The following is a 23,268-nucleotide window of genomic DNA, read 5'->3' as shown; positions in this document are numbered from 1 at the left end:
AAGTTTCATAAAGATAAAACTGAAAGCCATTCATCGTACAATCTGACATTTCGATAGACATATAATCAGAGTGCATCAGTTTTCAGGAAATGACGGGATATTTTCGCTTTTCTTATTAAATGTGTGAGAACTTTTTCCAGCATCTGTAAATTAATCGCAAGTACTTATTAAAAAGTAGTCTGTTACATCTGCCCTTCATTGCTTAATCAATAAATTTGTATCTAGGACATTAGATCTGTGAAACACGACGGGGAGCTCAAGAAGTCTTTCTGAAAACTTACTTTACAATTAAAGAGTTATTTCGTACACGGAATATTAGCTTTGATGCAAAACAAAATATTCTGTATTTGTAAATTTCATCTATGTCATTTCATTGTCTTTTTTATATTTGATCTCTGATATTTCCAAGAAGAATATTCAAATATTATAATAGATTACCAGTTTTATAAAAGACATCAAATACTACGTGTTTACTCTTTGCTATAGTATTCTAATATATTTGTTATTCGTAATAATAACATACATTTCAAATAAAAGATTATTTCTAACTAAAACAGATTTTGCTTTCTATTCTTTCATTTAGTTTCTTTTTTTTTTCATTATAAAATGTCAGTTATTTCGAACATTTTTTTAATTGTTTCGAAACAACATTTTAAAATTATTCAGATGAATTATAAAATATGTTAAGTATTTTGGAGACTAACCCAATTTAACTGTCCTAAACCGAAAATATGAGCAAGGGTTGTATGATTTTAAGCAAGTTTGTGATAAATTGAATATCCTTTTAAAAATTTTATTTCCTTTGAATAGTTCTATAACACTAACATTTCTTGTTTTTAAATATAAAAGAAAAGAATTCATTCAATTTTTAAGTTTATTGTTATATCTAATTGCGAAGAGCACTAAGTACTACGGCATGAAATGTTATAAGAACAATGAACACCATCATAACTTGGCAGAAGATGCGCTAGGGAGATTATTATAGTTAAAGGTAATTTTATAATTTAAGGTAATAAACCTGTATAATTGAAGATATTTTTAAGTTTCTTCAACTTCAATGTTTTGAAACTGTTTTTGCATTTTATAACAAAATTTTAACACTGTAATTTATGTTCTCAAACTCAGTCTTTTTTACTGTTACCTTTTAACTGCCATCAAACTAATTTATAAAGCATTGAAAAAAAATTGAAATGTTTAAGATTCATATGGCTTTTTCATTATATAAATATTGCTTCTTTACTACAATTCTTATTTTTAAAAGAATTTACAGCTGATTTTGTTTGAGGGCTTAAAAAATACAAACTTACCATTAAAAAATATTTAACGTTTATCAATTTATCAGAAAAAAAATTATTCTCTCTAAAATAATTTTCATTAAAAAATTTGGCATTAATACTCTGATTTTAATTAAGAAATATGATTTTTATTTTAAATAGATTAAAAATAATAGCAGTAACTATAATTAATACTTCTTTAACAACCCAAATTTGATTTTGAGAAGTTCGTTATCTTTGATTTGATTGATTGACTTCATATAGTGTCAAACAATATCACTATAATTAACATAATTTGAATGCTTAACATATATCGTAATATTTATCTTCCAATAGGCAAGTTTAATAATAATGATCTTTTGTTGGATAGTATCTTATTTTGTTATCAAATTTAAGTAATGTGAAACATTATTTCCAGTATATTCTTCGTTTTCTTGTTCTAATATTCTTATTCCATGGCACAATACAAATACTTAATTACTAAAAATAATTATATATTATAATTAAATTAGATAATAAATACTTAATTACCTTGATAAATAGGAAATTAGTTTGTTTCATTTTGAAGTAAAATGAGAGAAAATTACCAAATCTCATCAGCATGTCATTGGAGTTATCATCTTCACAAACAGACCGACCAATATAGTTTCAAAAATGATTTTTGAGGGATGTCAAAAATGTGGAAACTTATAAAAATCATTAAGTCAAACTTTTTGACAATTTCAATAATTTATCTTTGTTTACTTTGTGTATAAGAGTTTTAAAAAAATAAAGGATAAGGCACTTAAAGATGAAATTAAATATTCCTTTATGTTCAGTTCCTGCCATTTAATTATAGTGACATTTTTCAACCTTCACTTTTCAGTTACGGCGAATTTCCATTTTTAAATGTCCACTGTATCCAAATGGGAAATGAATATAAGAAGAAATTAAATGCATATTGAATTTCCGCAATGATAAAGGAGATTATTGTTAAATATGACAACATTGTAAACTTTTCTTTCGAGAAGTAATTGTACTTTCATCTAAATTTATTTTCTTTAACCCTTTAAAGGGCCATTCTTTTCTAGTCATATTAGGTTAAAATATTTTTAGGCTTGAAATTAGAATAAGAAAAGGGATTCATTTAGCTTATTAGATAAATTTAATTTAAATAATTAATTAATTTGGTTAATTAATAATTAAGTAACAAATCAAGACACATCATTTTGTCTGAGATAAAGAACTGAAGCATCTAAGTTTCTGACTTACTAAAAAAATTTGTCAGAACTTATGCCAACCTACATAATTTCATACAAAGATTGATAAATTTGGTGGGAAGCATACTTCCCACGGCCCTAGAAAGGGTTAAATCGAGATTGATTTCTTTTCACATGTATTCAGTTACTGAATTGAACTAAGGAAAAGAGGACTGGTCAGCATTTTACATTTTCTTTCTTGCAGTTTGATGTTTTCGCCTGAATGAAATCATTCACTTTCGCAGTTCAAGGCGTATCATCGAAAAAAAAAAGGCGTGACCTCAAATTTTCGGGAGTATCGTATGATGACTAGATGTTAATGAAACAGTGACCCTTAGGGCAGGCTATCATCTCAAGGATAGACAAGAAGAATTTCTTATTTCGATTTCTTTTTCTTTAATGAGAAACTTGGATTTCTTTATACATTAAAAAAACATTCTAATCAATTCTCTTTCATTATAGATTTCTCGAAACATATATATATTTCCACACTAATAGATTTTTTAAAGAATTATTCAAATAGTAACAAGAAAATTTACAATAATGGATCTAGCACGAATATTTCAAGACATATAGTAAAAAAAATTAGTAAAGTTACTTTTGCTCAGTTCATTTAGCAATGAAATATCGATAGTTAATAACAAAATTTCGGTTCTTGATAATATATCTTTAAAATTAGATCTTAGAGCAATAGTGAGAATAATCTTGCAATGCATTATTTACTTTAAAAACTCTTTCAATTAGGAATTGTTTAAATGTACTGGTACGGGAAAAAAATGTCACTTTTAGCTAGTTTAAAGTTCTTTCCTAAAAAAAAAGTGTGTAAAAATATACAAGACTTATTGCATATATATGATTAATAACATGCGTAATTCAAATAAATATATGTATTTTTTCAGTTATCATTGGACGAATGGTTCTTCTGACACAAATATTACTTGAAGCTTAAAAATTCCATCATCATTTATCAGCTGTTTGAAATGAAACGAATTATTCACCAAGATATAGCTTTTTAAAAATTATATCACGAAAGAAAACATCATAAAGGAAAGCATTTCCAGATATTCAACATTACAAAACAAGTGATTTGTTAAAATTTTACAGCATGGAAAATCATGCAAGCGAATGATTTTATGTTTTCTAATTTTCCCATTCAAATATTTAAGCAAAGAATGATTTTATGTTTATTTTTCTGAAACGGTTTAAAGCCACAACTTGTTTTTTTTAAGACTTTGATATTAGATTCATTATAAAAAGGACCGGTAACATCATATGGATTCTATTCGCCTCTTGATAGTGCAAAATAATAACCTGCAGTGCTCGAATGGTAGAATCTTGGCTTTGGGGCCGGAAAGTTCCAGACACGACACCCATTTCACTAAAAACACACCTGTATTGTTAAAGCTAGAGTAAATCGTCTTTCCGCTGGTGGAGAGCAGAAGATTGCAGAGAGACAGATATCGTTCGCTGACCGACACAAAACAGTTGTGTTGTTCGAAGTAGGACTAAATTAAATTGAGATCATTTCATAATGTTCCATCCCATGTATTCTATTTCATGCATTGTTGATCAAAATTGAATGCAATCTTGCAAGTCTTTGAATAATTCCATTATCGAATTTATCTCTCAACTGCTAAGAAAATGTAGGCAATATACTAATAAAATCATTATAGATATGTATATATTTAGTCTCTTGAATTGCCATTATTTCATCCAAGCTGTTATGATTTTACATAAGCTTTCCCATTGAATATAATTTCTTTTAACCTTTTGACTTCTTTTTTCAATTATTTGTTCGAATAAATGATGCAATACATGAATTATTTAAAGTTTGATAGGTTTCGTTTGTTAGATGAATGCCAAATTTTGAAACAAAGCGAAAATCGTAATTTTTTAACTGTAGTCGAATAATGAGGGCGTCTCTCCTCATTTGAAGCCATAATTTGCAGTTGCTTGTTAGATCACAAACATATATCAGTTAATATCGTATAAATATTCGTCTCAAATAATTTACTGAAAAGCAATTCATCACTGTAGATAGTGAATCATGTCTCTAGTATATCCAAACAAAGCAACAAAATTATATTTTATTATGCACAAAACAGTAGATAATATCCTTTAGTTTTTCAGCAAAATAATTCTAAGAGGTTATTTTGCATGGAATTCTATTTTAGTGATAATTCCAAAGCATATCACTATATTGAAAAATTATGACCATTTACAATTATAATAACTTACATATAGCTTACGTATAGAAAAACGTAGCATGGCAGAATTACTAAAAAAAAATTCCTAAATCTGGAATTCAGAAAAACTGGTTCTAAAAATGAGAATAGTAAAAGAAAATTGCGATTTTAATACTAAAAAAGGTAATTAAAGATTGATTTCTTTGTTAACGACGTTTAATAAATAAATGAAAAGTAAGAAACTTAAAATGGTAATAATTAGAATAAAAAAATCATTAATATGCAATATAATCATTTTAATAAAGCATTTACTAATAGATATAAGTTATTCTAAATATCACAGTTCGGCAAAAGATTTCAAATTGAATCTTACTATTCGCATCTATCATATTTAAAGCATTTGAAAAAACGAAAGAACATTTTATTGGTTTTTGGCTGAATAAATTGCCACATAAAATAGACGATGGATAAACGGTATGATCGCATTTCACTAACAAAAGTGAACTAAAGGAAACTTAAAGGATTTTTAATAATTTTTAACATTTGGTTAATTATGAAGTAAAAGGACTAAAAAAAACTGAATTAGCTCTCTCTATATAAATAATTGTGATTTCACAGCTGGAAAACACAAGCTTAAGTTGATTTCACTTTAATCAGTTAATTTTCAGTTCTATTTTATCCCATTATCCGTTAAAATAATTCAAAATTTTAACATCTATGACATGGGGAATATAAAATGCCGGCAACTTAAAGGGAGCGAGCATATTTTAAGAAAGTCGCATAAAAGTGATTTACTAAAGATAAATATGAAAAACTATGGCGCTTTGGCATCAGGTAACTACTTGAAAATGTTTAATTTCTAGAAGAGGCGGTAATTTTACTACAAACACTGTAAGAGTTATCATCATAACCCTTTGAGCAAAGCTATGACATTTTTAATCGGCATAGTATTAAAACTAAGCAATAAGTGGAGCCTTACCACGGACACAGGAATGTCTGTTTCCATCACGATTCCCATATCAACTCCTTCCTGAATATAATAATTCCAGTGGGGTGCATTCAGAACCATCATATTCTTTTCCTTGGTCGCTTCGTTGTTATCATTTCTGACAACGTAGGCATTCCATGAGACGTACCTGAGATGATTTCGTGGTACGTGATGCAAGTCCGAGCAGAAGAGCTTCAGCTTGAGACACTCGCCCTCGATGTCCCCTTCAGCTAACCAGGCATGTTTTTCCCTGTCGTAACAATTGGGAGTGGTGTCGCTGGGATCTCGATTCTGTAAAGGAATGAGCACTTCGCTGATGGCATTGGCAAACATCATTTCGACATAAATTCTGAGAATACCGCGATGCAGGAGGTCAGGGAGGCCGCACTTGAGAGGAAAGCCGCGGATCTTGCCAGTGACATCGGAGGTCTGGCACAGGACACCAGAATCGAACACTCGGTCCGCGTCACCCAGAACAATACGGTATTGAACACGGACAGCATGGTCGAAGCCAGTTAGACGGTTTAGGAGTATTTTAGGACGGTTGCTGGTTTCTTGGTCTTCGGGAATGCCTACAAGATAAAAATGTTCTACTTTTAATCGTAAATGAATTATTCATACTTGAAACATTATCAGAAGGAAGCGTTTATTCACTCTTCTCTACTTCATAAAGACAAGCAAAAGCCCAACTGCAATAGAATTTCGGGAATGATAATTCCCGTCATTCATTACTTATTATTTTTAGAGATAAATTTTTTTTTTTCAATAATTCAAATTTCATTATTTTTCCTTTTCTTGTAACTGAAAGACAACTATTCTCATTCTTTTTATTCACATTAAAATTAATTTTTCCTAGTTTGCTGTCATAAACATCTTTTATTGAATCTTAATTAATACACATTTTTCCATTTTCTCATTATTCGAATCACGTAAACAATGAAATAATCTTCCGGTTACGAACTGCAATTCAGAAAAATGGATCCAAGCTGTTTCAAACTGCCATTTGATCCAATTAGATTTTTAATTTTTTATGGGTGCAAAAGCCAGATTTGACTATACTGCGACGTACAAAGGATAAAAACAAATGTAAAACCATGTAATAAAATTTATAAACAGAGGAGGATGACGCAAGATAAAACTGTAAAGCAATCGTCAAATGGTTGCATGTATGACAATAAAAGAACACGAATAATAAAATTTCAAGGATGTACAGCTTGTAAAAACATCTTAAACAGACAAAATAAAATGATAATTGACAAATCTTTTTTGGATAAAAAGCCGATATTTTTAGGAAAGGCAAACACTTTTTTTCTATCGTTTCAGTCTGTTTCTCACCAATTCCTTCAAATCTAAAATTATTGTATTAAAAAATCGTAAACGCAAGGAGATGAAATCAAGACATTTTGTTAATATATGATCAACTATTTCTGGAACTCTGCAAGAGATATTCGTTGGAATTGAATTTTTAAGCAGCAAATATTTATGACTGTGACTAGTGACCCAATTAGGAAGAGAATTAATTCGACATCGGTTTAACGGAATAGTAAAGTCGACCACATGACAATAGAAAGTTTAGTGCTATGGAATTTGTTATGTACTTGGCTATTCCGAGATTCTTACATTGGCTTATGTTAGGAAAAGGAACACTATATTGAAAAGATACTGTTGTCAGTCCAGCTACGCTATTCTTTCGTTTTATTACCATTAATGCCGTTATGCCTAGGGAACTAACAAAAAACTATATCGAATCCTTTCCTTTCAAGTGAATGGAAGTTGTATTAAATATCTAAAACAATAGGAAGATAGTGAAAAATAATATGGTTTCATTATTGCAAAACACACTTGCTATCACCGTAAACGCAAAGTTTTCGGAACTGACTATTAGAAATGTGTAGTGAGGCATCAAAGACTGCCATTGCTTCTGCACTGAAAATGGAGAAAAAGGCAGGAAGATTATGCTGTAAGTGATACCGTCAACAACATCAAAACTTACTTAGAGCCAGCTTTAAGCACTGTAATATAATCAGAATATTAACTTTGGTGAGAGAGAAAGATTTTTATGGAGAACAATTGCAGAGGTTTAAATTTTTTTCAAAAAAATTACAACGGGATTTACATGTCCTACGGATATCATTTCCCAAGGTAGACGAAGAAACGTATCTTTCATCTAGACCTGCAATCCATCGAGACGCATGTCGTTGATTAAAATTTTTATGTGGTCGAGAAAGGGGAACTCACTGGATAATCAAGCATTATAAAGTTTGTTGAAAAAGTAGTTCACATTTATACGTCTCAAGGGGTGACTAGGAATTGAAATTAGTTTAAAATGATATTTGATCAACAATTTCTGATGCTTCAAAATTAGAGACATTTGACTACATTCCATACAAAGACTCACAAACAATGAGGGATGTCCGGAAAGTAGGGGAATATTCTTAAAGTTGAATGATGAATAGGTCAAGTTTCCTTAAGGCAGAGTAGCTTTCAAAACCAATGCAAGATAATATCACAGTTTTAAAATATTCTGGGCCGAGCCCCAAAAAGTGCTTAATAAAACTTTTAAAATGTTCAGTGTTCTGTCCCACTTTTTACCCAACTATAAAATGTGTCTCAAGTAAGGGAGTTTAAAATCGAAAGTGACTCTCAGGAACCGTACTTCGTTAACAACTGGAATAAATTGATTGTGAATATAAAGTTTGGGACCGGAATGCAAAGTCGCATCAAGAAAGGATACTATTGATAAAAAAAACTGTCACTTTATTGAATCCATACTCGTTTCTTGATTAAAGATTAGTAACTCATCCGCTAAGAAACTGCCTTGAAATGATTACGGCAATCTTAAATGTACATTTGAAATGTGAAGAACAAACAGCGTCACACTCAAAACGCAGAGTTGAGAGACAGCTTTAGACTGAATAAAAGAATTAGACAGTGTACCTCCAGCAAGAACATTAAAAAGAACGAAGTAATAAAAAGTTTCTGATAAAAATCGGCAAGTTTCCATAAAAACCATAAACCTATAAAGTATATAGAATTCTGTGATACCATGTGCGCTCATACACTTTAACAGTGTCAAAGAAACCAGATAACAAATGTGACTTTTGGAAAATGTATCACGGATCTATGTTTCTAAATACATATTATTGTCCAGAGTACAATGTCCACCATGGAATCCACTTAGATACGATGATGTAAGGTTATTCAATTCTAATTCATAAATTAACCTGGAATTATCGTCCTTTCAAGCGTTTTAGATAGGTAGATTATGAGCGCTATAGAGTGACAATAGAGTGGAACAGTGCCATCCTTTCCCGATTTTAAATTTGGAATTATTTCAACATTTTGCCATTGTATTAGCCAGGTTCATTCCAGATTCAGTTAAATAGCTGAAAAACATTAGAGAGAGATTATTTTCAAATATTGAAACATGCAATTTTTAACTCCTTGTATTTTGATATTTTATGTCTTTTTATGTGTATTTTTTTTATTTTAATAAATACTTCCACGTATATCCTTTCAACCGACAGGGAATCTTAGAGATTCCAAGTTCGGGGATATTCTGTGGTGAAAGAAAGAAAGAAGAAGGTACTGGGAACGAATTATGACACTTCAATGGAACCCTCTATAACTAAAATATTTTAAATATTTCTTTGCTGCCAAACTGAGTCTGGTTGTGGTTCAAAGCGTATATTGATTTCCTAGAAAATCGCAATATAAGAATGGGAGTTTGAAATCCCAGCAAAAATCTCACCGATGACATCTTCAAGGATAGAATAAACATATCTGAATCTGAATTCCAACTGAAGTTTATGGCAGTGGAATCTCTTTGTGTTTTGCGCATTTTTCAACCGAATATATATTATGCATAAAAACTTAAAACAATAGTAAATTTCAAAAAAAAAAAAAAAATCTTCTGAAAGACAAAAGAATTATGAGTTGTAAGTAAAATATTTAATTTTGATGTTTTTTCTTTCTCTTGAGTTATTAAACACTTTTTGAAAGTGTAGTGTAAGAATTCGTAAGTAAGAAATTCTCTGAGACCTATTTAAATAACGCACTCAGTTATGAGGTATGAAAAAAGTTTAGCATCAAAAGATTTTATTACCATAAGAAAAAGGAAACACAAATTTTATTCAAAATATGAAACACTTTTTCTATTAAATAAATATTCGTGGTTGAAAAGACAAAGAAATTTTTTTTCGACTATTTGGAATAATTCTTGTATGAAGCACGCGACAAAACACCATTCCCGCTACTATAATCAGTCAGATTACTGATTTCTTGAAGAAGTAAGAAGTGGAAAAAGCAAGAATAAAAAAGAAGGTGAGTAAAAAGGCTCAAGAATATAAAGCAAATAATACTAATGACAAAAGAAGCAAGGATAAAACAAAAATTCTAGCATAAAAGGTATGTATGCATAAAATACAAATGAAAATAAGAGAAAAAATACAAAAGAAGAAAAAAGAATTCATGATATGCTAGAAAATAAAAGTGTAAATTACCATTAAGGAAGAAATATGAAAATAATTACGTTTAAAAAATTTTAAAAAGAAATGCATTGCTGGTTTTCTAACCAGGTTGATAAATTGTCTTTTATAATGTAAAAGATATCTGAGAAAAAAATTTACAAAAAGTAAGTTAAACCTTACGCCAAACGTTAGGTTTTAACAACTAAAGATTATAGAACAGGTAATGTTACTTTTCTCAAGAAAGAAAGGGGGGGGGGGATCAGAAACGCAAAGTTTCGCTAAGGTAACCCGATGTACTGTATCCGTACAAATGGTATACTTTTTGGATTCCTATGTACTTTTGTATTTGGATACTCGTATTCATTTAAAGAAGACGAATCACTAAGAGAAATAATATAATAAAATCTTATCTGTATGTGAATAGCATAAGGCGTAATATATGTAGTGGAAGTGATACACAAGGAGAAACTGAAAATGAATTGAATCAAACTGAGTTATTTTCTCTTCACTGAACTAACATTATTGTCTTCCTATTACTTGAGTTCATATTAGCACACAAAACCTTATTTTAAAAAAATATACAACTCAACCAGAAGAAAGCACAAAAACAATTTAACTCTACAGCTTAAGCAACATCGATGAAGGAGGGAAATATCTCAACTCGACAGATGATGTCACATCCGGCCAGAAAAAAAGGCTCGATTAAATTCCGGGTTAATCCTTCATCTGGTGAGTCACTTCCGCCGCAGATATTACGCTTTGTACTATGAACATGAATCCCCATTATACTTGATTGTTTATAAGATGTCAGCAATACAGGCAAGAGTGTACTAATGTCTTTCCATTTCTATCAACTATGCTTATTAAAATGAAAAGCAATTGCCTTGAGGATGAATGCCTATGTTCCACTCAAATCCTCCAAATGCGAAATATGGAGTTTCTGCGTTGTTGAGCTTGTGATGATGTCCAAAGGGTAAATGACTCATACGAACATCCACCTCGTAAACTGTTAGAGGATTGCTCATTGTCAGATCCATTAAAAATTCTCCGTTCTCATCAGAAAATTTCCTTGAGTGCAGTTCGCTCATGAGGATCCATTTAGCTGGGCCCTGAGCAGGCTGGTCTGCATTGAATCTACATTGCTGCGAAAGATAACAAAAATAGACATGGATTTTGCTTACAAACACATATGTTTTATCTTGTAATTTAATGTCTCAACAAAGCGATAATATTGCGCACAGTTGAGGAAATGAAGAAATTCTTTGCAACAATATTGTGAGAGTAAGTAATCTTTATACAACGCGGGATGATATCAGAAAGAAAACTTATCTTTTTCTTCATTTCAGTTTGATACTTATATGATATGATTATTAAATATTAAAGATTTATACATTTCCATTTTCAACCGGTGAATAAAATATAAACCATGTGCAATTTTGTTTTAATAGTGTAGTGAATGCCTATCATAAATCATATATCAACATGAATCTGTAAACTACAGGCTCCGTCGAGGCTGTGTGTGACGTAACAGGTGCGCTGCCCATCATCCGGATATTGACACGCTCGATGCTTCTAAAAAAATTATTCTCTTCTTTTTCTTCAGACCGCTCGCGCACTCGCCTCGGTGAAGCTTGTAGTCAAAATCAAATGCTTACTCTCTTAAGTTTAAAAGTAAACAAAATTATTTTTCTAACATGTCGCAATAATTGGAGTCAACCACAACTACACGCAATCCTAATTACGACATGGTGACATGCGGACGTTAAAAATTTTATCATCTGTCATTTGATTTTAAAATCTTCCGTTTTTAAAAAATTCCGACAGGGATGAAGTATCTGCAGTGAAGATACCCCCCCTTTAATTCTGCTGATCAGCAACTTTGGTTTTTTATGGTGGAAGCTACATTTGAATTAGAGTGCCAAAGCCGATACTTTGGCACTCTAATTCAAATGTACTTGCTGATAACTGCAAGTAAAACCAAATTCAACTACTGTGTTATGCATATTCCACCTGAAGTTGCTTCTATTGTTCGTGACATCATAATTAACCCTGATAAAGAGGATTCATACCAGCAATTGAAATCGGAGGTAATATAAAGATGCAGAGAATCGAAATCTCAAGAAATAAGAAATCTCCTCACAGGTGAGGAGATCGGGAACCCAGTAAACTACTTCTTATTATGCAAAGGCGTACGGAAAGTCACCACATTTCAGATGCCCTACTGTTAGAACTCTTTCTTCAAGAAATGCCAAGTGGCGTGCAATTTATTCTAACAGCTATCACTCCTCTCAATGCCACTAAAGCTGCAGAAATGGCAGATAGAATTTGGGAAGTGACGCCAACCGAGGTAAGCAAAATTTCAAGCCCTGATTCTGGTGAAATTTTCAATTGTACTAACTCTCACTCAGATCTTCTTGAGGAAATTAAAGCACTTCAAACAGAAGTTGCGTCTTTGCACGGATCAAAAAAGAACAGCTGTTCTGTGTCCAAGAACATCTGTTGATATCATGAAAAATTCTAAAACAAAGCCAAGAAGTGTGTTCAACCGTGTTCCTTCTCAAGAAATGTCGGTGGGCAGGAGTAGAGGCAATCAACCTCCTGCCCGCTGACACATCACAACATTATCGCTGATTCATATATGATAGAAAACTAAAACTTTCTTTCCTTATAGATACTGGAAGTGACTGTTGTATTTTCTCGGCAAATAAAAATGAAAAAAAAAATGCATTCAAATTTTTCATACTGTAAATGGCTCACCAATAAATGTTTATGGAAAAAAATTGTTATCCTTAGATTAAGGATTTCGAAAAAAAATTTATGTTTCCATTTTACATTTGTAATGTTTCTAGAGCAATAATTGGTGCTTATTTTCTGTATCATTTTAACTTAAAAGCTGATTTCACAAAACATTGTTTTTATGATAACGGTACAAAATTAAAATCTAATGTTGTATTTAAAAATTACGATGTTGTATTTAAAAATTCCAATGTTATATTTGTAAAATTATACGTGGCAATGATCAATATACTAAGCTATTAAGTGAATTTAATAACTTAACTAAATCGCCTGTTCAGCATAAGGTAATACATCATATACAACATTTGTTACACCTGTATCTGCTAAAGCTAGACATCTGGCACCTGATAGACTCAAAATTGGCAAAAGGGAATTCCAAAACATGCTTAATTTAGGCCACATATGTCCGACAAGCAGTAACTATTCGTCTCTATTACATATGGTTCAGAAAAAATGATCATTAGATTGGTGCTCAGTATGCGATTATCATTCCTTAAATGCCCACACGGTCAAAGATAAATATCCAATCCCATGCTTAGTTGATTTTACTAGTGAATTGCATGGTAATAAACATTTTTTTACATATCGACCTTGTAAAAGCATTTCACCAAATTTCCATAGCTCCCGAGGATATTCATGAAACCACAGTAATTACTCCTTCGGTCTTTTTGAAAGCACATGAATGCAATTTAATCTATGCAATGCTCCTGCCACTTTTCAAAGGTTTATAAATGATATCACCGATAAAGGCATATACACCCTCCAAGTCTCAATAGCTTTAAATACTCATCATGAGCATATGCACTATCTGAGAGTTCTTTTTACTAAATTGTCTCATTATGGATAGATAATTAATAATTCAAAACGTAAATTTGGTGCATCTAGTTCAGAATTTTAAGGATATCAAATTTCAGGAAAGGTTTTACCAAGGTTTACAACCATTACCTTATCGAGTTGAAGCTATTCAGAAGTTTCCCAGACCACAAATTTTAACTCAATTGCGTAGATTTTTGGGCATGTATAATTTTTATAGGAGATTTATTCTAAAGCTGCTCAGATTTTAGGCCCTTTGAATAAATTCTTAGAAGGTCACAAAAATAAAAAGAAATCCTCTGGTCCTTCTGAAAAGCCAGAAAATCCACTTCAGTGTTCTGATTTGCAGATAAAGCATTTACTTTGGCCAAGCAGACTCTTGCCAATGCTACCTTATTAAAATACCCCATTCCTGGTGCTGAAATAAGTCTTTGGTCGGGTGCATCAGATGTAGAAATTGTAAGCTCTTTGGTGCAATTGCGCAATGATAAATGGAAACCAATTGCCTTTTTGTCAATGAGATTCAATAAAAGTCAAAGAAACTGGTCCACATAAGATCGAGAATTGTATCCTATTTGTACATCGATTATAAAATTCCGTCATGCTTGAGGGTCGAAATTTCTCAATTTACACCGATTAGAAACCCCTCATTTTTACATTCAAACAAAACCTGACAAATGTGCACCACTTCAGCTCCGACATTTAGATTACATATCACAATTTTCAACTGGCATTCGCTATGTTAACGAAAGAGATAACATAATGGCTGATGCTCTTTTAGGAATAGGAATCAATGCAATCACAACTCCATCAAAATTGGACTATAAAAAAATTTCTCAAGAGTAATTGAATGACTCTGAGTTGCAGCAATTATTACAGTCAAATATATCTTTAAAATTACATAAAACATTATTTTCGCCTGGAAGATATCCATCAAATTAGTGATATGTCTCCAGCCCAACCCAGACCTTTTATTCCAAAGGCATTTCGACAAATAATTTTGAAAATGTCCATTTTTTATCTCATCCTGGTACAATAGCTACCTCAAATTTGATTTCTAAACGATTCATATGGTCAAAATGAAATCGGATATAAGAAACAAGAGTTCGTGCATGTGTCAAATGCCAACGTGCTATGGTTTTTCAGCATACCAAAGCTCCTATTAGCACCTTTGTTGAATCGGATGCTCGATTCTCTCACATTCATCTCGATTTCGTAGGACCCCTTCCCATTTCTGAAGGCAATAAGTATTGTCTCACAATTATAGATAGATCCATCAGGTGATCTGAGGTGATTCCAACACTTAATATGACAGCCGACACCACTGTACGAGCACTTGCGCATAGTTGGATATCTAGATTTGGAACACCAATAACAGTCACTACAGACGAAGGTCGAAATTTTGAATTCACACTTTTTGTGAACTCACGAATATTTTAGGTAGTCACAGAGTACATTCAGCTGCATATCATCCACTATTAAATGGTATGAGAGAAAGACTACAAAGACATCTTAAAGGTTCTCTTATGGCTAACAGAAATATAAAGTGGACAGAAACTTTGCCTATAGTTTTGCTAGGTTTGCGTATTGCTATTAAAAAGATATCAATGCTACTAGTTCTCGACTCGTATATGGCACTACATTTCGTTTACCATCTGACCTTTTTAGTGATGATTCTATTGTGAATGCAATTGTAATACCCACTTATGTGACAAATTTAGTTTCAATAATGAAAAAACTAAATTCCGAAATCCTATTCTTCATGGCAATTCTAAAATTTTCGTAAATCCATCCTTAACTTCATGTAGTCACATATTCCTTAGAAATGATAGTGTTAGACCATCATTGACTCCTCCTTATTCTGTATCTCACTTGTTCAAATCTCGGACAGAAAATATTTTGTAATAGATATAAAGGGTAATAATGTAACTGTCACCATAGACAGATGCAAACCTGTCTATGAAATTTCAGGAAACACTACCAAAAGTACCTTTGCCAAAACGGAAATTTGCAACAAAATGGTAACTATAAATATATAAAAATAACCAGATATGACAGAGTTGTTCATTTTCCAAAGCGACTCAGCGAGGATTTTATATTCTATAATTCTTGTTCTATAATATGTAATTCATTTTTCAATTCATATGTAATTACTTTCTTCTTATGATTGCATTCACTTCCAAGTAATATTCGTTCCCTTCGTCACTGGAGGGATACTTTGTAGTGAATGCCTATAATAAATCATATATCAATATGAATCTGTAAACTACAGGCTACGTCGAGGCTGTGTGTGACGTAATTGGCCCGCTACCCATCATTTGGGTATTGACATGCGCGATGCTTCTAAAAAGCCATTCTCGCCTTTTTCTTCAGAACGCTCGCGCACTCGCCTCGGTGAAACTTGTAGTTAAAATCAATTATTTTATTTCTTAAGTTTAAAAGTAAATAAAATTATTTTTCTAACATATCGCAATAATTGGAGTTAACTACATCTACACGCAACCCTAATTACGACAATAGAAATAGGTCTACAGTTCATCTATGGCATTTTTAACCATACTTTTTTTACAAATTGACAATTTTTAAAATAAATTGAACAGCATTTTAAAAAATGAATAATCCTATGGCAATACCATTAGATGAAACAATGTAACATCACACTTCAGTACTCTTTAAATAATTAAATACAAAAATTAAGGTAGCGTAAAATTCAAGATACCTTCATTCTTCAAAAATGCATATATTAAAAAAAATTTGAAGTGTTACATTTAAGATATAAGAGTAAGCTACAAAAAATATTTATTATTTAAAATTTTTCATGTTTTTATGACTTATCGCCTATAGTAAGATGACGAGCTTTTAGTAAAAAAAAATTAGGAAATTAATTCACAAACTAAAATTTATTTTGTAGCTTATTTTAAGTCAATGAGTTGAAAGCTAATCGCGCATCATGAATTTAGAAAACGGGTTAAAAAATAAAATAGGAATTAAATTCTTCAGTAAAGTAATTCTTAATAATCATTTTTTAAATAACTAAAAATGTTGTTCCTTAAAAAATGCAATAAATTCTAAACGATATTTTTCATCATTAATGTCTTACCTGGGCTACATCAAAAAAGCAAAACGAAAATACTTTAATTACTTGACTGTTTCTTCAATTCTTCTTCTTCTTGCTACTTCTTCTTGACTGTTTAATGACTTGACTGTGCCTTCATTTCAAAGAAATCTTTGCTTCTAAATAATATCTTAGTTTTCATAACTCCAAGAGTATCTAAATTTGGTTGTTCACTTTGAATTGGCAGACTAGAATACTAGAGTTGTCTTTTGAAAGAATAATTTCAATACATTCACAAGCAAAAAACGTCAAATTATGCTTTCATTCTTTATAATCTATAAATTAAAGTGCCAGCGTTTTCTTTAAGTAATTTCTACTTCCACGATAAGATCTATTTATGATATTTTGCTAATTATTTTATTTTTCGAAACTTTACTCTCATATAAATATTTACAATTTCCCGCAAATATTTTTTTCAAACTTAAACTGATAGGAATGCATACAAAAAAAAATTCTGAAGCAGAATATTTGTGCAAAAATATCAACTTACCTTTTCAAAGTAGATTTCATTCTTGCTAAAGTGCTCTCTATTCAAAAGCGAAAATGTATAGTCTACATAGCATCGAGTTCCAGCCGAGGCATTTCTTAGAATAAGGTGCACGCCGAGCATCTTGGCATCCGATCTGTTAAAACTCACCACCCATCGATGATAGCCGAATGTGAATTCTTTGGTGGTCGCATCCCGGTAGAAGTCGCGAGTCACAGATCTGGTGACGATGAATGTGAAAATGCCTGTCCCCGCGCGGTCTTTGGCCCGCGTGAAACGATACAGAAGCGCCATTGAAGCATCGGGCTCTACCCTGAAACAATACAAAGAATTGTATCTTTTCTAGAAAGATAATAATAAACTTTTTAAATGGCTCTATTCGATGTCTGAGAAAAATGTAAAGGAACCGAAAAATGCGAATTTTATAATGAAATGGTATTCTTGTTGTTAGTATATACGAAATGTAAATAAAACAGATAGTTAAAGAATGAAATAAAGTCGAAAGAAAAACTTCTTGCAATAGGCACTGACTACGCGATCAGTTGCATGAAATTCATTACAGAAGCATGTAAATTGGCGTACACTAACAAAATTCTCTTGCAGTAATTTACAATTTGACCACTGAATTCTGTGGGAATTTCACAGATTATGCTCTAAATGTCCGGGAAAAAACTCATACAATTAATGATTATGGTAGTCGCGGCTGAAAATATAAAAACTGTAGGAACCAATGACGACCGTAAGTAGAGCTGAGGTAACTTCTGATGTTATGGCTGAAGTGAATGAGCGCTTCATCATGCTGAAACAAACCAGGTAGCTGAACATAATGATGGATTTTTAATTTTTTAAGTTTCCAAATTTGGCTCAAAAATATTTTGGTATCTGGCGTTCGATAACTCTTCTTTTTCAAAAATTATCGTTTAAAGTACTGCGGCGTATAAATGATTTTTATCAAAAAAAATCTGTTACTATATTAAATAATATCAACCTTTCAATTATTTGAAGAATTATTGTCCTTTCTTGAAGTTTGTTTAATTTTTGTAATTTGTACTCCATAATGCATGTTGTTCAAATAATTTCTAGACTAAAATAGGAAGCGGGTCAACGTTTCATTTTTAATTCTTTCACTGTTTATTGCAGCTAATTTAATGAAAAGAGGTTTAAAAAAGGGAAACATGGAATTGAAATTTACAAGATAATGAAAAATTAATTGAACTGACTTGGAAGAGAAAAAAATAAAACGTTCGACTTAGTTTCATCATGATGGTTCGTCTTTTATGATTGCATCGATTGAATATATTTCGGAAATTGGAAACGTTGGCCAAATAGCGGGGCATGATTGTATGCCGAAAACAACACAAAATAAGGATCAGTACTTAACACTAACGGTCAAAAGAAACCATACTATGAACGTCACTTTCAAATGACTATTGGTATCAGAGTTTCGAATCAAACTGTTCGAAATCGAATGTACATGTGGGTTTGTATGCTCACAGACCTATGGTTTGTGTTTTGTTAATAAGGGGACCACTATGCTGCCCAGAAGATGGGCACAGGAGCATCTCAGATGGGGACAAGATGAGTGAAGCAGCATGCTTCAGTGTTATAACCTGACAACAGGCGGATTTTCATCTGGAGAGAATCTTGTGCTCAGAATAACCTGCATTTGTACATTTAAGTGTCCGATTAAATCCATGACCTCATTGATTCCGTACTTTGTAGGTGTGCAACATTGTTTTTGGTAAGGGGAAACCATACCCTTTATTGAAACTCATTTTCATCTGAGAAATTGCATTTTTTAAAAATTTATTTATTTATTTTTTTCGTTTACAAACAAATATGGTCAATAAAATTTAATTATTCATCGTTTACTGCTTCTTTTTCCCCCTCATATCTTTCCCCTACACATTATATATAAGTCACCAAAATATTTCCTCACAGTTTATATCCAAAATCATAATATTCTCTATTGTTTGAACAGTGTATTTATTGTATTACTATTAATTATAGTAAGTTTAAACTGACTAAAATAATTCTTACTTTTCTCCAAACATAATATTTCTCTGAAGCAGGGAGGACTTTGAAGTCAGGAGGTTTTTGAAGTTAGTATTAAATATTCAAGTCACAGTGACCAAACACCAGAATGTTTCATTCGCATAATAGCAGTGAAATGAAGACAGAGTTAAACTGAACTCTTACGTCTTTTCTTGAAAATAAATTTTTCTTTTTGTATTTCAATGATATAAATGTATTGATGTTTCATCCTCTATGATAGTATTTTAATTCTTCTCTCCAGCTGAATGAATTTTATATAACAGTTTAGTTTCTTCTACCCTTCCTAGGTTTCTCAATTAACTGGTTTTTTTAGTCCATTCCAAGCTTGTTTTTACAGTTGATTCAAAATATATAAATACCAACTCTTTGGGTTAGATTTTTTTAATTGAAATTCTTTCTTTAAAAAAAGTGAACTTTTTACTCGATAAATATATTAAAAATTAAAGTTTAAAAAATTAAAACTTTTTTTTTTTAAATATATGGAATGCCCTACTTTTTTGGATATTCAATTTTACAATTTCTTTCCATGACATTGGAAACAAATGGGAAATCACAAAAATTTGTAAATATTATTTAAAATGGATTTGAAGCGATTAAAAAAAATTTATTAGTAAACAAGAAAGTCAGAAAAAAAAATTGCATGCCAAATGATGTAGATGGGAAGCAAAGTAGTCATCACGACTGAATTGGTGGAGAAACATTAGTGCGAAAATATTAAATTAGACGAGAGTATCTCATATTTACTTCTCAACAGGATTAACCACGACTGTTAAAATTCATTGACATAGACATTGACCAAAATCAGATTATCCAGCACTTTTTATATGCCGTTCTTATTCGGGAATATTTCCAACTCTAAAAGAGTTGAGGATCATTGGGTAGTTTGATATATATCTTTTAATTGCATTATCGAACAACTGACATTGACTTTTCGCTTGCTTTTCTGGTGCCCTCATTTAATTTTAAAAAATCAAATGCTTTTATTTTTATTGGTTTGAATTCATTGATATGCTTTGAATGGCAAAAATTGTTTGATTTTTAGTTTATAACAGTCTTTATTTGAAATTGAATTTATATTCAAAGTACAGCAAAAAATAAATGTGGATAATTCTTCATCTCATTTTATTTTTCTAAGAAGCATAGGTTATTTGAATAAAACAAAAATATTTAGAAACAATAAAAATAATGTACAATATTTTGATTTCCATCTGACTGGAGATTCTGATAAATTCTACTTTTAATAATTGAATTTAAACATTGTTCTCATAAAATAAAAAAGTATCATTCAAGACACGTCTTTCAGCAGGGTAATTATACAGCCTGAGTAAAAACTTTAAGGCCAGTAAAAAATTTTGAGAAAATGGAAGCATATAAACTGAGGAATTAAAATACCATTTGATTGATAATTGCTGAGCTTAAATAAAAGTAAAAAAAAAAAAAAAATTAATTTGCAAATATTTTATTATTAGAAAATATTAAAGAACACACAGATGAATATTTGAGCCTGAGTAAAAACTTTAAGGTCAACATAGAAAATAACATATAAGAAAAAAATTACAAATTCTTAGAAGGTTGTGTAGGAGCCATTTCTTCGAATTACTTCAAATATTCTTGTTTTCATGGATGAAACGAGTTTTTGACAAAGGGTGGTATCGGTTTTATACCATTCATCTTCGATAGTAGATTTCAGCTCTTTTATTGATGTAAAATGTCTCCCATTTGCATAAACTCTTCTTGCTAAGTCGCCCCAAAGGTTCTCGATTGGCTTGAGGTCAGATTATCTAGCTGGCCATTTCACACTTTCAACATTGTTGACTTGGAACCAATTTTTTGTGCTGTTACTCGAATGGATCGATGCATTGTCTTGCTAATATTTCCAATTTTCTCCAGCAAGACATTCAGCATTTGGCAAAAGATGATTTGTTAGGACATTTTGGTATCCTTGTGAATTCATTCTACCTGAAACGAATGCAATTGAGCCCACACCATTGTAAGCAAAACAGCCCCAAGTCATGACAGACACTCCACCTAATTGGCGCTTGGAGAATATTTCTTTTTCATTTCTTATATCATGCCAGTAGAAATTTGAGCCACCTAGTCCATCCAAATTCAATTTTTTTCCATCAGAAAAAATAATTTCTATCCATTGGTTGTCCCAGGTCATGACTTTCTGGTCAAAGTTCAAACGCTCTATTTTGTGTCTCTGCAGTAACTGAGGCTTAATCAATTTTGCTGTATAAGTGAACCTTCCAGACCTTCTAATTGTGTTATAAATCGTTTTTTGACAAACTTTTAAACCTGTCATCAGAATCAGTTTCCTGGTTGAGTACTTTTCAGTAGATGCAAGTTGGCAAACTCTTCTTTCATCACGCGAGGACAAAGCTTTAAGTCTTCCCCCAGTATTCTTTTTACCATAATTGTCTTTCAATTAAAAAAAAATGTTGACTACAGTCTTTGATCTTCCTATCTTTATCGCAATAGCACGACTACTCATTCCTGTTGAAGACAAAGCTTCGATCTGTCCTCTTTCACGATCAGTTAACTTCTTACTCTTCGCCATCTTCACAAAGATCCCCAATACTTCGAAGAAACGTATGAAAAATATGAAAATTGCAGCGTTGTCATAAGCTAGTAGTTGCAAAGGTAATTAATTACACGATTATATTATATTTATTTTAAAAAAAATGACTGGTGGCCTTAAAGTTTTTACTCTGGCAGAAATACTAGCTTTTTAAATAACCACATGTTTCTCATAATTATGTATTTACAAATTATGTTTATTGCATTTATTTCTTATCAATGAACTTTAATAATTAATATTATTTGAATCCCTTTTATTTCCTTTTACATTTTCTCAAAAATTTTTACTGGCCTTAAAGTTTTTACTCAGGCTGTATACTCCAGATAAATTGTAACGTTAAATAGATGACTGTACAGCCAATCTAAAAAGTATGCGAATGTTGCTCATTATTCAGGAGCTATTTTCGCGAATTAAAACCGAAATTCTATGTAGTTTAGATAATTAGTTTCTAAAAATTCATGCAGTTTTTGTTTGTGCAGGTGTTTATCTCCACATTAAAATTCGTACTAAATCTATAATATAAATAATTTTATTTTTCAAATATTTTGTTTTTTTATTTTTTATCAAATATTTTTTTTTATTGAGTATCAAAATCTTTTCGCTTATATGATTTCGATAGAGGATACAACTTTTAACTTTCTCATACTGGAAAAAAAATGTTTCGATTCTCTTAGAAAAATCAGTACCTACCCAACGGAATATATTAGATAAACAGGCTACGCCATCTAGTGTTGCATTTAGAAGTACAAAACTATTTATAAGAATAAGCCTCACTCAGCGGAGGTATTATTTGAAGTCGGGATCAACAGAAATCATTTTGCAAGAAATCTTGATAAAATGGTAAAGTGTAAACAATCACGAAAAATCAGTAATTCAATAAAACTTTTGATCATTTTATTAGTTCTTCCAATTGTAAAAATGAAAAGTTAAATTTAAAAATATACTCTCTCAGTTTATACGAAATCTATCATCATCCCTCATTTCTTTGGATTTTTTTCTGGGCGTATGTCTTGTCAGTTCTCCAACTTCGAAGTGAAGTTTTTTGTAATTATTTTACCTCTAATAGTTTTCTAAAAAATAATGGCTAGAAAAAATGTTTTTTCTTTTGAAATTGATTTTATTTAATAGGATAAGCAACAAATAAAAACTATAAGTAGGTTCGTTTTAATTATAATAATAAGGATTATGAAAAAAAAATAGTGTTTTCAAATCCATGTCTTCTCGAGTATAGAATTTAGTTTAATTCGCTTCTCACCAGAAATTTCA

At 31.1% G+C, this 23,268-nt stretch overlaps 1 protein-coding gene across 1 annotated transcript in view; it reads right to left on the bottom strand.

Annotated features, from left to right (window-relative positions):
• The window catches only part of LOC129958806 (uncharacterized), a 69,202-nt gene that overhangs the window by 9,347 nt on the left and 36,587 nt on the right, over window positions 1-23,268 (bottom strand). Inside the window, exons 2-4 of the mRNA XM_056071495.1 lie at window positions 17,370-17,679; window positions 11,039-11,297; window positions 5,678-6,258 (exon numbers count right to left, since the gene is read on the bottom strand). Coding sequence (XP_055927470.1) covers window positions 5,678-6,258; window positions 11,039-11,297; window positions 17,370-17,660 — 1,131 coding nt within the window. The 5' untranslated portion in view covers window positions 17,661-17,679. The remainder of the gene's footprint in view (window positions 1-5,677; window positions 6,259-11,038; window positions 11,298-17,369; window positions 17,680-23,268) is intronic.

This window comes from Argiope bruennichi, chromosome X1 (assembly GCF_947563725.1).
Source record: "Argiope bruennichi chromosome X1, qqArgBrue1.1, whole genome shotgun sequence".
NCBI classification, from domain to species: domain Eukaryota; kingdom Metazoa; phylum Arthropoda; class Arachnida; order Araneae; family Araneidae; genus Argiope; species Argiope bruennichi.
This window is presented reverse-complemented; position numbering and strand designations above follow the sequence as displayed.